This window comes from Martes martes (genome assembly GCF_963455335.1).
Source record: "Martes martes genome assembly, chromosome: 13".
NCBI classification, from domain to species: Eukaryota; Metazoa; Chordata; class Mammalia; order Carnivora; family Mustelidae; genus Martes; species Martes martes.
This window is the reverse complement of record NC_137901.1, coordinates 55,741,205-55,757,816: the sequence shown is the minus strand read 5'-3', so window position 1 is coordinate 55,757,816 and position 16,612 is coordinate 55,741,205. Positions and strand designations below refer to the sequence as shown.

General features: G+C 39.3%; 1 protein-coding gene across 1 annotated transcript in view; it reads right to left on the bottom strand.

Moving 5' to 3' along the window:
* Positions 1-16,612, bottom strand: part of ARHGAP28 (Rho GTPase activating protein 28) — a 206,423-nt gene that overhangs the window by 26,356 nt on the left and 163,455 nt on the right. Inside the window, exons 8-12 of the mRNA XM_080821521.1 lie at positions 15,805-15,970; positions 15,607-15,698; positions 12,810-12,887; positions 6,799-6,961; positions 781-863 (exon numbers count right to left, since the gene is read on the bottom strand). Of these exons, the coding sequence (XP_080677647.1) occupies positions 781-863; positions 6,799-6,961; positions 12,810-12,887; positions 15,607-15,698; positions 15,805-15,970 (582 nt within the window). The remainder of the gene's footprint in view (positions 1-780; positions 864-6,798; positions 6,962-12,809; positions 12,888-15,606; positions 15,699-15,804; positions 15,971-16,612) is intronic.

The window sequence follows — 16,612 nt, the reverse complement described above, 5'->3', positions numbered from 1 at the left end:
TTATACTTACAACAAATTTCCTATTGCATACAGAATCATTATCAAAATAAGAAGAGAAACTTTTGATTTTTGCCAACATACAACAAGGAAATAAATCTGAAATAAGGCACAAAATATTTGGGAGAACCAAGGAATATGGTTCTCCAAATGTTATATTATATGTTAATGGAAAAATCATTTTTCTGAGTCTCATTTTCCTAGCCTATAAAATGAGAAGATCGTATCAGGTGATTTCTAAAATACCAAGATTCTAGGATGGTTTCATTGAATTATCTTTATAAGCTGTAAGACACTAACATTTTAGAAATTTCATTTAAATCAGTGACTTCAAATTTCCTCCTTAAGCATACTCTTTGGATCTTTTGTCACCAGACTGAAGTGAGTAGCTGAGGACCTAAAATTATAGAGCTTTACATTCTGCAGCTTACATAATGGCCTCTGACATTATCACATTTGTCTTCTTCTGACATTATCCCATTTGTCTCCCATCTTTGCTTCTCCTCTTGCTAACCCTAGGCCAGTGCCTGGCACTAGACAGATACTCAGTATCTCTTAATAGATTGAATGAATTAAACTAAATGTTCAGAGAAGATTCCAGGATTTATGTTCTTTCCTGTCTTCCTTGGGAGAATAGTGGTAAGAATGTGGAAAGACAATAACAGGCTGGCAGCATGCTTAGCTGGCTTAGTAAGTTGTCATCTTGGTCTTTATTTTTCCATCTGAGCCATTATCTTTGACCAAGAAGAGCCAATGACAGACCATGAGGTTGATATAACATACCTGGGCTGTGTCCCTGTTGGCATCAGGCAGTGCCATGATCATGAGATGTAAAGCTTGAAACTGTACTTTGATGTGAGGCCCTCCTAACAAGAAAACAGAAATAACCACACATTTTGAACAACACTGATGCATTCTGACAACATTTCTTGCTAACATCTGGTGGCACAGGAGGGCTCCTGACAGCTTTCAGTGGTGAAGACTCCGGTTTTGTGCCCAACAATGTAAATTTGTTAACTTGGACAAGAGCCTCAGTCGATCAACTCCTCTTTTACATCCCATAATGTCACTGTAGAGGCAGGTGGCCAGTGAGATCCTCAAAATAATTCTAAATCTGTATAACATCTCCCTTTTCAAAGTACTTCCACAGGCCCTGCTTTACTTATACGCCATAAACAGAAGGCTTAAAAGCTCAAGTCAACAGAAAATAAGTCTTGTTTCTACATAACAAGGCAGCAAAGTATAATTACTAGGAGCATAGATTCTAGAACCAGGTTCAAATCCTGCAACTACTTTGGTCACTGAGTGACCTTGTGCAGCTAATTTAACCCCTCATTGCTAACTATTTTGCCATCTGTAAAACAGGAGTAGTCACATCTACCTATCTCCCTGGGTTATTGCAAAGACTAAGTGAGATAGTATATGGAGAGTGTTTACATCAGTGCCTATAACATAGCTGCCTCTATATGTGTATGCTCTTGTTATTATGATTAAAGACATTTATTCTAGATCATAAATGGACATTTAAGGAAAGTGACTATTGTTGGATCTTCAGAGATTCTTGAGTATTTTATTCCTTGATAAAATGACAGAAGATGGCGCCAGAGGGCTGGCATTTATAGCTATGTATTAAACACTGATTCTTCCTGTTTTAGGGAAAGAATTTTAGGGATTCCATCCACAACTGGATAATCCACAACCAGCTGTGCTGAAAATGTAGAGTATATCAGAGCATTCCAGGCTTTGCTTTGTCTCTCTGTATTCTCCTCACAATGGTCTCTTGGTGGGGAGTTCCTGGGGGGAAGCATTATATTCTAGCATCCCTGGGGAGTTCTCAGCTGCATGAATATCTATTTATATTCAATGGATGAAAGGCAGTCACCTGCCTATAAAGTTACTTAGCTTTACAGCAGTGGAAACACTCTTGAGACAAGCTACTAGGTTATAGGAGATTGTGTGCATCCTAGTTAGGAGTACATGACAAATGTGCATAACTACGTAACAAAGAATCAGCTGGGGGATTATTTATAGGACTGTATCATATTGTCTTGGTATAATCCCCATGTGGATTTTTAGAAATTTTTGTCAAATTTGTAACAAAAATGACACAGGGTCAGGATGTTTTTGAAAATGGCTAATGTACATTGACATGAGTTTACTTGATTAACAGGAACTATCAGGAACATATCTCAGAACAAACCACTGAGGGACAGATAAGGTATTATTTTAATACATAAACTGCAGGCTGTCTATAATCTACCAATGCAGCCAACCCTTTGGCAGAGGGAACAACAGATGCAGATGCAGCCTCTGTATTTCCATCAATTTCAGAGAAATTATGAAGTTACTTTTAAGACTGAAACTCTAAACTGGCAAATAATCCATTTTCATTTTATTTACGAAACCTATACCTATACCACTTTGTAGATAATAGTTTTGTAGTTAATTCATTACTGCATCCTGGTTAGGATCTTTTTCCCTTGAGGTCATTATTTTCTCAGAAAAGTATTCAAATTTTCACAAAAGTATCTAGAGCTTGACTTAGTCTGTTAATTTTATGGACAATTTTTGGGCCAAGTTTGGAAAGAGAATGTGATTACACTAAAAGACTACATTCTCCAAACCCCATTTTAAACCATAAAGATTAGCAGTTTAAACACACGTACCCATAATTCTTTCCTTCAGAAAATCTCATTATAACTAGGGCTTACTCTAGGTAGCAAAAAGGCCATTTTCCCTGCTGGGAGCAGCCCAGAACTCTGGACTTCCTGTGGGGTTGGCTGGTATCAAATCAATCACTGCAACATGGTATTTTTCACTTTCAAAGTCATACAAAAAAATGTGGATTCCTCTGTGAACCTTTTCAAGATATTTTCCAGATTTCCTCCCTTCAATGAAGTGTACTGGCTACAGTCAGACACGGAACAATGATGTTAAGGAAACCTAGTTTATCTGTATGACTTTTTAAAATAGGATTCTCTGAATAGGACTGGCATTGGACTCATCCTGGCAAAATTTCATAATACCACAAAACTGCAAACAGAAAAAAAAATCTTCTGTGGCACCAATTTGTTTTGATGAATTATTTAGTGTATATACCACAGATCAAGGGAAAACGAATACTTCTCCATTACCCAGGAGAGCAAACTATATAGAAAATACTACCCTTTTTGAACTTACAAATTGAAGGGAGGAAGTCCTGCTTCTGGGATGGCTGAATAAGCTCCTTCCTGACTGAGACCCCTGAAGATAACTGTAAACTCTGGACAAATACAAAAAACAACTATCTAAGGCAGTGAAGAATTCATAAAAGCAGGCGGATTTAGAGGACTGGACACTTGGAATTAGGGAATGGCACAGGGAGTTTCCCACTATTCCGGCTTTTAGTCTATGGTCAGGCCATAGGTGGTATTGTAGGAGTTAGCTGAAATTCCAGTCCTTCTGCCTGAACAACCAAAAGACATGATTTAAGATGACCACAGACACTGGCAAATAACAGGAGGAGGCCTTGATTCTGGTATAAAATCTTGGTTGACTCATGAACGGAGCATGTGTGGAGTAGCACAGGTAAGGATACGTAACTGAACTAACAGTCCAGAAGACCATTACATTCGAGTTCAATTTACATTCAAGTAAATTGTTGGCTCAAATACAAACAAACAAGCAACAAAAACCAAAACAAAACTCCAACCTCTTTGGAGAAAATATTATAGAATGCAGAGTCTCTAAAACACAGTATTTACGAAGTTCAGGATATAGTTTAAATTTATGTGATAATGTAAATGCATTCTCAAGGGAAAAGACAAAGAAACCAACCAGGAGGAGGCCCAGATGCTGGCACTAGCAGACAAGGATTTTGAAACATCTATCAAAACTATGTTCAATGATGTGAAGAAAAATATGCTTATAATGGATGAAAAGATAGGCTATCTCAACAAATAAAATCCTTAAAAAGGAGGTAAGAATATGGTAAGGGAGACAAGAACATTCAGCGGGGAAAAGACAATCTCTTCAACAAATGGTGTTGAGAAAACCGGCAGCCATATGCAAAAGAATGTTACTATGGAACTAGACCATGGTCTTATATACTTATACGCAAAAATGAATTCAAAATACAAAAAAGGGGCACCTGGGTGGCTCAGTTGGTTAAGCATCTGCCTTCGGGTCAGGCCATGATCCCAGAGTCCTGAGATCGAGCCCCGCATCTGGTTTGTATGTGTGTGTATATATACACACAATGTACACACACACACACATACATATAATGGAATATTACTTAGCCATAAAAACCCCGAATATCTTACCATTTGCAAAAACACGGATGGATCTAGAAGGTATAATTCTAAGTGAAATAAGTCAATCGGAGAAAGAAAAATACCATATGATTTTTTTTTTGCTCATGTGCAATTTAAGAAACAAAACAAATGAACAACCAAAAAAAAAAAGAGAGAGAGAGAGAGAGAGAGAGAGAGAGACAAAAAAAACAAGACTCTTAAATATATAGAGAACAAACTGGAGGTTGCCAGAGGGGAGGTGGAGAGGGAATGGGTGAAAAAGATAAAGGACTCAGCAATTGCACTACTGGGTATTTACCCTAAAGACACAAATGTAGTGCTCTGATGGGGCACGTGCACCTGAATGTTGATAGCAGCAATATCCACAATAGCCAAGCTATGGAAAGAACGTAGATGTCCATCAACAGAAGAATGGATAAAGAAGATGTGGTATGTATGTACAATGGAATACTATGCAGCCATCAAAAGAAATGAAATCTTGCCATTTGCAATGATGTGGATGGAACTAGAGGATATTATGCTGAGTGAAATAAGTCAATCAGAGAAAGACAATTATCATATGATCTCTCTGATATGAGGAATTTGAGAAGCAGGGTGGGAGATTTTGGGGATAGGTAAGGAAAAAAATGAAACAAGATGGGATCAGGATGGAGACAAACCATAAGAGATCTTAATCTCACAAACAAACTGAGGATTGCTGGGGGTGGAGGGGTAAGGAGAGGGTGGTTGGGTTATGGACACTGGGGAAGGCATGTGCTATGATGAGTGCTATGAAATGTGTTAGCCTGATGATTCACAGATCTGTACCCCTGGGCAAATAATACATTATATGTTAGTAAAAATATTTTTTAAAAAGTACACTTATAATGATGGGTACTGAAAAATGTATCAAATTATTGAATCATTATATTATACACCTAAAACTAATATAACACTGTATATTAATTATATTTCAATTAAAAAATGTACCAACTGGAAATTCTAGAACTGACAAAACACAGTATCTGAAATAAAAAAAGAATGAAGCGAACTAGCTCTTCTCTCTTTGTAAGCATCTCTCATAAAACAAAATACTACATCTTACAAAGTAAAGAGATCCTAGTCACAGATGGCATGTGAATTAAAGCTTAGGAAAAAACTGCCATGCCCATGGTATTCTCTTTTCTGAAGGCACAAAGGATTATTTTATGAATCTGATTTAGTTAAAATGTTTAAAGATTTAGAACCTACTATTTTTTAGGACAAATTTTGTCATAAAACTTAGGACCTATTATTTTCTTTCATTGTGGTTTTAAGGATTTTATAGTTCTGGTCAACCTGCAGGAAGCTGTAAATTGGCAGATATAGATATCATTTGTTAGGCTCACAGAGTGTTTTCAAATTGGAATTTGTAGCTGATATTTTCAAATTAACAGTTTCCCTATTAAAGTGTGGATTTTGGCTCTCATTCCCACACGGTAACCATTTTTTAGAGCTGAGCAGTGGCCAATCTTTTTATAAGGGGTGTGTCCTTTCAGTTTGTCCATGGGCCTTTTCTGTCCATGCAGAATTGCCATTTATTTAACAGTTTTGTGACCCCTGAATTCCTTTGGTTAGTAGTCAAAGCCCCCTTCATGTAAACCCATTCTGCTTTTCTAAATTCTCTCTTGTCACATCTCCACAATATTCAGCCCTCAGGCTAAAAGCATGCCAAATTATCCTCTCATTGCCAAATACAACACACACTTTCCAGTTTCCATGCTTTTATCCAAGTTCCTCACTTAAGGCCTAATCTATGTGACTTTGTAGTTTTCAGAGACAAAACACCTTCTGTGCTGCATTTATTGTGTTTTACACATCATCAAACCCAGGACCTTGGATTTAAAGAAGGAAGAGACCTTCTATTTTTGGAAGGACTATTACACACCAGGTATTATTCTAGATGTCTTCATTCGATAACCACAACAACCCTGACAAGCAATTGTTATCTGTAATTTATAGGTGCAGCAATGAAGCTCAGAAAGGTTGATTACATGGCCAATAGATGGTTGAACAAGAATTCAAATCTCAAGAGTCTGGTCTTTCGGCAACCAACTTTTTTTTTTTTTTTTAAAGATTTTATTTATTTATTTGACAGACAGAGATCACAAGCAGGTGGAGAGGCAGACAGAGAGAGGGGAAGGGAAGCAGGCTCCCCGCCGAGCAGAGAGCCCGACGTGGGGCTCGATCCCAGGACCCTGAGATCATGACCTGAGCCGAAGGCAGAGGCTTTAACCTACTGAGCCACCCAGGCACCCCGGCAACCCGCTCTTTTAACGGTCATAAAACTCGCTAACTTGTATCTACCAGACTTAATAAGGAAAAGAGAGGACTGTTTACCATCAAACTCAGTATTTCACCAACCACTGCCAGGAAATAGGAAATCTGTACATTTATGATCACATCTGATTATGCATCTTTCTTTTGCTTTGTGTCACTTTATTAACCTTTTATCTTAGCCCATTCACACTTAACTTCTTCCACCTACTTTCTATGAGAGTGATGAAGGCAGGTATATATTCCACAGGGAAGAGAGAGGTGGGTAGTTCTCTGAAAAACGCCTTCAACATTACTGCCGCTTCTCTATGGCACATTCTGTCCCATTTAAATTTATCAGCATTAAACTTGGCATCCAGTTCTTCACGGTATTGCTGAAAATCAAGAAAAACAGTCAATATTCAAAGTGTTTTTACCACCTGATCCCCCTTTATAATTTATGTAATGAATTTTATGTAATGAATTTTATGTATTAATGAATTTTATGTAATGAATAAATTTATGTAATGAATAAATTTATGTAATTATATAAATTATTTTTGTAAATAGATTAAAAAGCCAATATCTACCAAGCCTAACTTTTTCAACATAATTAAAGAATTGAAGTAGCTCTTTTTGAATGATTTTTTCTAAAATCTTTACAGAATAATGTTAATTTTGAAATAATCTGCTAATTCTACAGAGCTATAAAATTCTTTACTCATCATAGTTTTGTTTCTGTGGTTTTGGCCGAATACCACTTATATCCCCACAGGATAAATGTACTGATTTGACAAAAGCCTCCACTTCTTTTTTTTTTTTTTCTTTTTCCATGATCCCTTCCCTCTGCCATCCCGTCATCTTCTAAATTAGATCAAGAATGTATGCCTCTCAACTAGTTCTCATACAGAACAAAAACTATGCCAGTAAAGGAATTCTGACCTCATGGCAACATGCAGACCAATGACATCTTCCTAGAGCAGCTACAGCAAAGTGTTATGCCAAGAGGTACACATGTCTTCCACATGTCTGCATGCTTGCCCAATCCTTCCTAAGGTTTGGAACACTGCGTAAATACTTTAAAAAAATCACTAAGCCTCCGTAAGTTTTAGTCGGGTTATACAGTTCACATTATCGATTCATCTGATTATCAATGCCCCCATTCCCCATGTTTCTTTTTCAAACTCATTTTCTACCATCCCTTGAACTGCATACAGTTTACCTATTAATAGCAGTTAGTTGTAGCAGCTCCCCAACTGACACCTAACTACTCCAAAAAGAGAACTCTGAAAACCCTCAGGGTGTTTATGGCTTTCCAGCCTTGAGTCACACAGAGCCAGAGTCAGTCTGCACGTCTGACCTTTCCCTACCACACTGCAGCTCATTAACCAGCCCAGGCATTAATGCTGTCATGGTGCCCCAAACCTGGGACATGGGAGACAACCTGGCAACACATGTCCCTTACAGAAACAGACAGATTCCAAGCCACCCTCTAGTCCTTACTAATGACAGCAAGAGGAGATTTTCTTCTTGTCCTTGAGCTCTCAATCTAATAGGAATAAGAGAGCAAATCAAGCAAATCCTTTGCTGATAAATACACTCTGTAAAGCACTAAAGAATATATCTAAAGCATACATACAAAGTGCTTCCTAGAATAAAAGAAGTAGAGCACAGACTGGGCTCTGGTAAGAGAAGGATGCACGAGATCCATTCTTTGCCTTTAGGCATCTTGCAGTTCTGTGAATGGGACCATCTTATGAACTCCTTATGCTAACTCAGGTCACATACTGGATGCTATGCAGCCAGGGAAGAGGAGAATCCAACTTGGCTTAGGCCAAGTCTTGAGTCTGTGAGGAACTTGTCAGGGGAAGAGGAAATAGAAGGGTACTCAAGACAGCAGAAGTGCTCCAGCAGTGGTACACATGCAAAGAGACCCACTGGGTCTGGGGAACTCTGGTAGGTTCAGTGTTGCTGGGGCGCAGACCAGATCCAGCCCTCATGCGACTGAACTTCATTCCATGGGCCACGAGGCAACATGGAACACATCCAAGCAGGAGAACAAGGTGAGATTTATCTTTTCTGACAGCCAGATGGGAAAGAGATTTGGAGAATAAAGCTTGGTTTTATCCCTTGATTAGGGAACAGATTAGAGGCAAGGAGACTAGTTACTGGGCCATGGTGCCATTTCTGGGAAATTGAGGACTAACCTGGATAAGCAGCTATAAGACAGAAAGGAGAGGTGGCACTGATGGAATGCCTGAGAGAAAATTCTCACAAATCAGTGATGGATTATTTAGAGGGTGACAGATCCGTCCAAAATGACTCTGACTGCTAGCTGGAGTCATGGACAGATGGAAGTGTTGTTAACAGGAAGTACAGGGAAAGCAGCAAATGTCTTCCATCCATTGCCTGGTGCTACATAGCAAAGGTGAAACTGTTTTCAAGGAGGCAGGAAGCACCACTGAGAGCAGAATAACTCAGATTCATCTCCCACATCCCTCTGCTGTAGGAAGCTGTCTGAAACACACCATGACCACCATTCTAACCTTACCAAGCAACATGGCTCCAGCATCAAGAGTGGGTTCTATGACTAGATTCTTTAGGTTTTTATCCCAGCTCCACAACTGACTAGTGTTAAGGCCTATGCCCCAGTTTCTCACGGTGTAAAGGAATATTAAAATGACTTCAGGGGCACCTGGGTGGCTCAATTGTTAAGCATCTGCCTTGGGCTCAGGTCTTGATCCCAGGGCCCTGGGATCGAGCCCCGCATGGGGCTCCCTGCTCCGTGGGGAGTCTGCTTCTCCCTCTGCCCCCACCCTACTTGTATTCTCTTTCTCAGGGTCTCTCTCTCTGTCAAATAAAAATATACAATTTCTATAAAGAAACAAACAAATACATAAATAAAATGAGATTCGCAGAGATTCAATCAGATAATACAATGTAAAGTTCAGTGGGGAGGGCCCACCCCAAAGGAAGTGCTCAGTAAACGCTGGCTGCTCATAACATCCCCTCCTCTCAGTTGGTAATAACCTTTAGTATTATTAGTATGGGAAACCCATGCATATGTGGTTATTCGGGTAACAGTATCTCTTCATCTTGACCGGATGGACAGAATAAAACAAAACTGAGAGAAAGAATGTCCTCTCTTCCTTTTGACCAGAAAAAACTGAGGGCCATAGGAACAGAGCTGACATTTCCATGGTGGTCCTAAACATGAAATCATAAACCAGGTGTTGAATTTAGTTTGCCAAAGACAGGAAAGGAAGCATTTAGAGGTTAAAGAAGTCATGTCTTCTGTCCAGTGTTAATGAGGACACTAGGTCAGGGTCAGATGCCACGTCCTTCAATCTGCTCTGAGCAAATATACAACCTGCTTCCATTTCGGAGGTCGTTTTATAAAAATGCAAATGACCCACCTTCAGCTTCAAAAACCAGGTCAGGAAGGGAAACCAGTAGACCAAGTAACATAATTATGAAACATTTAGAGCAGCCTCAGAGTAACTGAAACAAGTCAAAAACAAAAACAAAAACAAAAAAAAACCAACCCTTGCATGTCAAACAGCCTGCCTTTTTCCATAAAATGTATTCCCCAGTGTTCAGCTCAAATTACTGTCATTTTTGGAAAAGAAAATCATTGGAAACACCAAGGCATTAAATTGGTTCCAAATGATCTGTGGCCTCAAATACAGGAACAGGCTCCACTGTTGTGTTCCCTGTGTGGCCAAAGCTAGCAGCTTCCCCCCAGGCCTGTGCCCCTGTTAGTCTCACCAGGCCTTGAAAGCACAAGACTGCTCACAATGATACATTAGAGTTAGTGTCATCTATTTGGCACAATTTGAGGATAATTATAACAGAGTTTTTAAAACTATCTTTCCCTAAGCACATTCCTAGAAAAACTAGTCTAGCAGAAGAATTTACACAAATAGTTTAAAGTTTGAACAAAGAAGAGAAATAAAGACCCCTTTAATAGATCAAGTTACAATGTCTTTCTAACTATGATATTCCCCTGTTTCTGTTTGCTGGCCCAGATTTCTCTCACATTGGTTTTCCTGGAGCTCAAACCATGCAAACATCTGGATTACATTCTCAGAGTAGTAAGAGACAGAATAAATAGGCTGAAACTACATAAAACCGATTAGGGAAGAAAAGGGACTTTTCCCTAAATAAGGTTCAGGAATGCATGCGCCTATAAGAACACTCTGAAGGAATTATTAGCTTTTGGTAAGCATTTTTCAGGCAAAGATTAGCTAAAGAAAAATAACTTCTGCTATGGTGTTAAACTTCGTGCATACAACGGTTGTGTAATGTTGTCTCCTTTTGATTATTTGAAAAAGAGAGTTTAAATCACCTCCATTATGTTTTATACACACACACACACACACACACACACAGGCCGGGATGAATCTGTGTAAATACCACTTCTCAGTTATGGAGGGAGATTTAGAGGAATGAAGTCTAATTATGTCTAGGAAATTTGTTTCTCTGACTTCACTTTGGTTCTCTGACTCTCATCCTCTGATTCAGGGTACATATGACAACCATAACTCTTAGAATTTAAGACAAAAAGCAGATTCAATTTAGAAAGAATAAACCTTGAGGATCCATTAGGAATTTTCTTGCCTTTCAAATGACTTTGTTCTAGCATCTAGCAATCTCCATTCCCAGGGAAGTGACAACTCTCCAAATGCCCCGACCCCTACTGCCACTGGCAAAGTGGCACACTGCTTGGACTTCCCTTACAAAATCAATTAACTGCATAAAATAATGCAGGTGACTCCTGACAGCTGGCTCTGCCAGCCGTTAGCCCCTGCTCATCGGACCCATCTCCTCCTTCACAGGAAGCTGGAGCAGTGACTGTGTGGTGTGGAAGCTGGTGCCGAGCCCCTCTGCCTGCTGAGGGGCTACTCCGAAGGGCAGAGAAGACCGGTGTCAGCCCTGCACCTGTTCTGAGGCCCAGCCTGCTCAGCCTGGCTTCCTCCCTTGGACCCTTCAGAAGCACTATGCCTCTTCTACTCCTGATTCCATCTCAGAATCTGCCTTCTGGAGCTTCCAATAGACACAGCCTATTTATTCTCAGTTTCTACTTACAAAAGCATCACATCACACTTCTAAATAAAAACTCTGAGATTTCTGATACAAATAGAATTTCCCTAAACATGTACCAAAATGAATTAATGAAGAAATGCTCTTCCACCTCTATGCATTGCAACCGAGTTAACTTTTCCCTCATCCTGAGACTTTTTTTTTCTCAAGGACTGATTATTTAAAACTGCTCAGATTTTCGTGTCTTCCAGCCAGGGAGTGATTCAAGGGCAGAGTGGAACTGTTCACTGTGATACCCCCAAGTAGACAAAGGGGATATCTTACTGGAAACTTATGAGAAAGGTTTTTTTTTAGTGATTCTTTCCTTTATACCGCTGTGGAGTTTGCCACTACATGGAGGGAAGAAAGCAAAGCAAAAGGAATCACATTACACAGGTGGTTTTATAATGTAGAAATTAACATTATCGTCAGTAAAACTAGGTTTTAGAACTGCTGAGTGATTATTCTAGTGGTGACAGCCATTCCTACGTATTCTTATAAAGACTTTCATTAAAAAGACAGCCAAAGAATGTTTCTAAGTTTAAAGCAACCGATCATGGGGGATGCCTCAGTGGCTCAGTGAGTTAAGTGTCTGACTCTTGATTTCAGCTCAGATCATGATCTCAGGGTCATGAGATCGAGCCCTGCATCAGGCTCCATGCTGGGCGTGGAGCCTGCTTGAGATTCTCTCTCTCTCTCTCCTTCTGTCCCTCTCCCCCAATGCTTAAAAAAAAAAAAAAAGAATAGTACATAAAAATATAAGTAAATAAGTAAAGCAACTGATAATGGAAATAAGGGTTTATGTAATATTGGCTTGGTAAATTCCACGACCAAGAAGAACACAGCAAACTAAAGTGTTTAACCTTGAAAATAGTGATGGGACATTTTAACTTTTCCAAACTAAAGGTAAGCAGCATTTTTTCATGGTAAATTGATGTGTTGTTTCTCTGTTGCTGGTTTTTTATTGTTGTTGCTCTAAAAAATAAAAGGACACACAACTCAGGATCGTGGAATATTTAATCACAGGTATCCAAGAACACTAGACAGGGTCAAGTGGTCCTACCAACAGCAATGACAACAAAGGACTTAACACCTGGGGCCTGCATGAACTGGGTCGCACTAGTTTGGTCTCCCACAAGAATGAAAAAAAATGTTCGGTACCTTGACTTTGGCAGTGCATCCTGAAAGTCGAAAAATTCCTTCAGATTCCAGGCCTGATTCTTCAACTTTCTCAAAAAACTGAAAAGCAATGATATATATTATAAAAATGAATACCTCCATACAATAATTAACATGTGAAATAACAAGATGGTGACAACAATAAACAAATTACCACGCATATATACATGCCTGGTATTTGAATGCCTTGTGAAATGTTCACAACCGCCTCTAAGGTCAACAGTAGTTTCCAATTTGCAAATGCAATGGAGACAGAATTGTCCTGTCACTTTCCCGGGATCAACCTCAAAAGTAATGGCCCTGTCTCTCAAGCTTGTACTTGGCCAATTTAAGATTTGATTACTATATATCTCTTTCTGCAGATGGACCAATAAAAAAAGTTTCCGAATTTACTATTATTAGATACAACCACATTAGTTGAGAGACAACAGGAATTCTAGACTGTAAAGATTTATACCTCTCCCAAGTTCCCATGGTAATAGTGATGATGATGATGATGCTGTTAACGTAGTAACAATATAACCTAACATTTATTGTGCACTTACTGTGTCAGATGCCCCTTTCTCAGTATCTATTAACTATTTAATTAACTAATTGCCATCTATTAACTCATTTAATCCTCACACTAATTCTACCAGGCAGGCGCTAACCACATCCCCATCTAACTGCAGAGAGGACCAAGGCATGGGAAGGGTATGTGACTTGCCCATGTTTACACTGCAGAGGAGGATCATCCAGAGTCTCTGCTCTTTTCCTTTTTTTTTTTAAATAATTTTTTAATATTTTTTATAAACATATAATGTATTATTAGCCCCAGGGGTACAGGTCTGTGAATCGCCAGGTTTACACACTTCACAGCACTCACCATAGCACATACTTTCCCCAATGTCCATAACCCCACCCACCACCCTCTCCCTAGCCCCCTCCCCCCGGCCACCTTCAGTTTGTTTTGTGAGATTATGCTCTTTTCCTTTTAAGAAATGGTGGTGCTTTGGGGTACCTGGGTGGCTTAGTGGGTTAAAGCCTCTGCCTTTGGCTCAGGTCATGATCTCAGGGTCCTGGGATCGAGCCCCGCATCAGCTCTCTGCTCGGTAGGGAGCCAGCTTCCCCCTCTCTCTCCCTCTGCCTGCCTCTCTGCCAACCTGTGATCTCTGTCTGTCAAATAAATAAATAAAATCTAAAAAATAATTAAATAAATAAATGGTGGTGCCTCAACAAAGGTACTTCTTACGGGTAGGGTGAGAAATGGGTATTTAGGCCAAGGAAATATGTCCATAAAAAAAGGATCTCCCATAGGAGTGGAAGAATAATACCTTAAGCTGTCTTCAATGGGGAATACTTGACATGAGGAGTAATAACAGCTAACATGTATTGAGTTGCTAAGATGTTATAAATTCAGATTTAGTCGAACTAGCATTTACTGGGCACCTTCCACTTGCTAAGTTACATAATAATATAAATTCATGTGTTGAATCTCCTCAGTCTTAGATTTTTATGCATAGTCTTCAGACTCTGTCCTTTACACAGAGGAGAGAGGTCATCATTCTAGTTCTAATTCAAAGAAGGAAAGAAAATGTTCGTGTCACCGTGGACTTTGGCTATGGACATAGGCTGTACTTCCTTTCGCCCTTCCTCCTGGCTGGGTGTATGTTCAAGGGTGAGGTATCTCACCCTCCTCTGCCTCAGTGGCCTCATGAGTAGAAGGGAGATGATAACACAACTTCCTCAGGCTGCTCAGTGCTGACATGACTACCCATGTCAGCCTATGGATGGCATCTGCTCAGGGGAGGCACCCTCAGAGGCCCCCATGCATGCTGGCACGTCGCCAGCACCCTCTGGCTCTCTCATCATCGTCCTCTGCCTCTATCAGCAGCCATCACCTGACTTAAGAAGCCACTTGGTCTGAGGCCCTGGCAGCAAAGTTTAAAGAGTATACAGTAAAGAGGCATGGCATTGTTACTGTATAATAAGGTAAGTTTGTTTCCTCAGTCAATATTTTTCTACATTACTTAAAAACTCAATTTAAAATGCAACAAGATTTGTGTTTAGGGCTTGGGATTTTAAATGTGCCACTGGGTGTCACTATTGAATAAATACATACTTGAGTAATCCAGTATAAATTGTTGGCTATAAAAATCATGACTTCAAATCAAATCAGCAATTGAGCAATGATGGTCACAGAGATACTGGCAGATGAAAGTTAAGGTAATATAATTTCTCAAAACTCCCTTCCACCTAAATATATCCTATCATAGTCATACCTGAAAAACCACCAGAAAAGTGGATTTTAGGCTTTATTAAGCTTTGTTTGGCAAATTCATTTAAATGATTATACATACATATTTGAAAACACCCAACCTGTGATATAGCTCAGCAAATACTTAATCAATAAATGTACAGCTGATGATTAATGGTCATCTTGTATTCTGCAGAGAATATTCAAATACAGAGACATATAATACACACAAGTAACCTTTAGAAAATACTGGAAAAAATTATGACAGAGGGAAGCCATGTGACAGAGCATCTGTGTCCATCATCTGATGCTTTATGGTCAGACATTGAGAAGGGCTGCAAAAGTCTGAAGCAAGGTAAACTGGTTCCAAGTGTTGTGGGATGCTTTGGGGATGCATGAAGAAATCTGAAAATCACCAAGGGCCTGAGTCCTAAGTGGGTGTTAGTATCTTTAAACATACAAGAAAATTCATTAGCAGGTTTACAACTCCAAACTGAAAACAGGAGGCTCTATCACTTCCCCAGTCATTTACATCCCACTTACTTTTTGTAACACCAGGGGAACCTTCACTCCAGGGTCTTTCTTTCGGTCATTGTCCAATAGGACTGTAAGTGGAACGCCAAAAATACCATTGTCTTCATTGTATAATGGGCAAGAAAGAAAGGAAAAGGAATCAGCAAAGCACTATTCTTATTCCAGGGTGTCAAAGTGTTAAAATCAGAAGAAACCTGTCTTAACTACCTCGTCCTTTTACTTTCTCAGTTTTGTTTCTTTTCAGTTGGATTCCAAAGGCATCAAAAAAGGCAGTCAGTTCAATTAGAGAGAGATGGCGGATTTTCTTCATATCTTCAGCAGACAGATCTCCTGCTTCGGTTAGGCCAAATCTGGTTTTCTGGACAATAAATTTCTAAAATACATATGAAAGATATTTATTTCTTATGGCAAAGGAAAATTATTATCCCCTCATTCAAATGCCACCTGGACATTCTAAATCTGTATAGCAAAACATGCTACTTGTACAAAAATCTCTGAGAAGCAAGCTGTGTCATAGAAAGATTATGAATGATTTTTAGAACATTTGCAGAACACTCTTATGCTACATTAGAATCAAAACAGTGGTCTGAAGTGTACTATAACATCGTCATCACAACCATGAAAACATCTTTCTTCCAAGAAACATTCTGTGTTGTCCACTGATGTCCCAGGCACCACATGGGATGTACTGACCAGGGGCACATATGACAGGGTTCACACAGATCCCAACAGCTAAGTACTCCCAGAAGAGCTTCTGATGTATCCTTTCAGGTTAGGGAACCATCAATCCTTTAAGCAGGTATGACGTATTCTCTCTGTATCCTCCAAAAGACTAACTAATCTCCCCACTGAATGTGATGCACAAGCCTGCTGAGACAGTAGTTATTCTACCTTCAATCTCAAATTCAGATATTTAAAGCCTAAATATTTCTAAAAAATAAAAACATACAGAAAGTACCAAATAAAACCACTATCATTTTGAGACAATGAAATTGCTATATTCCCCATTTCCACA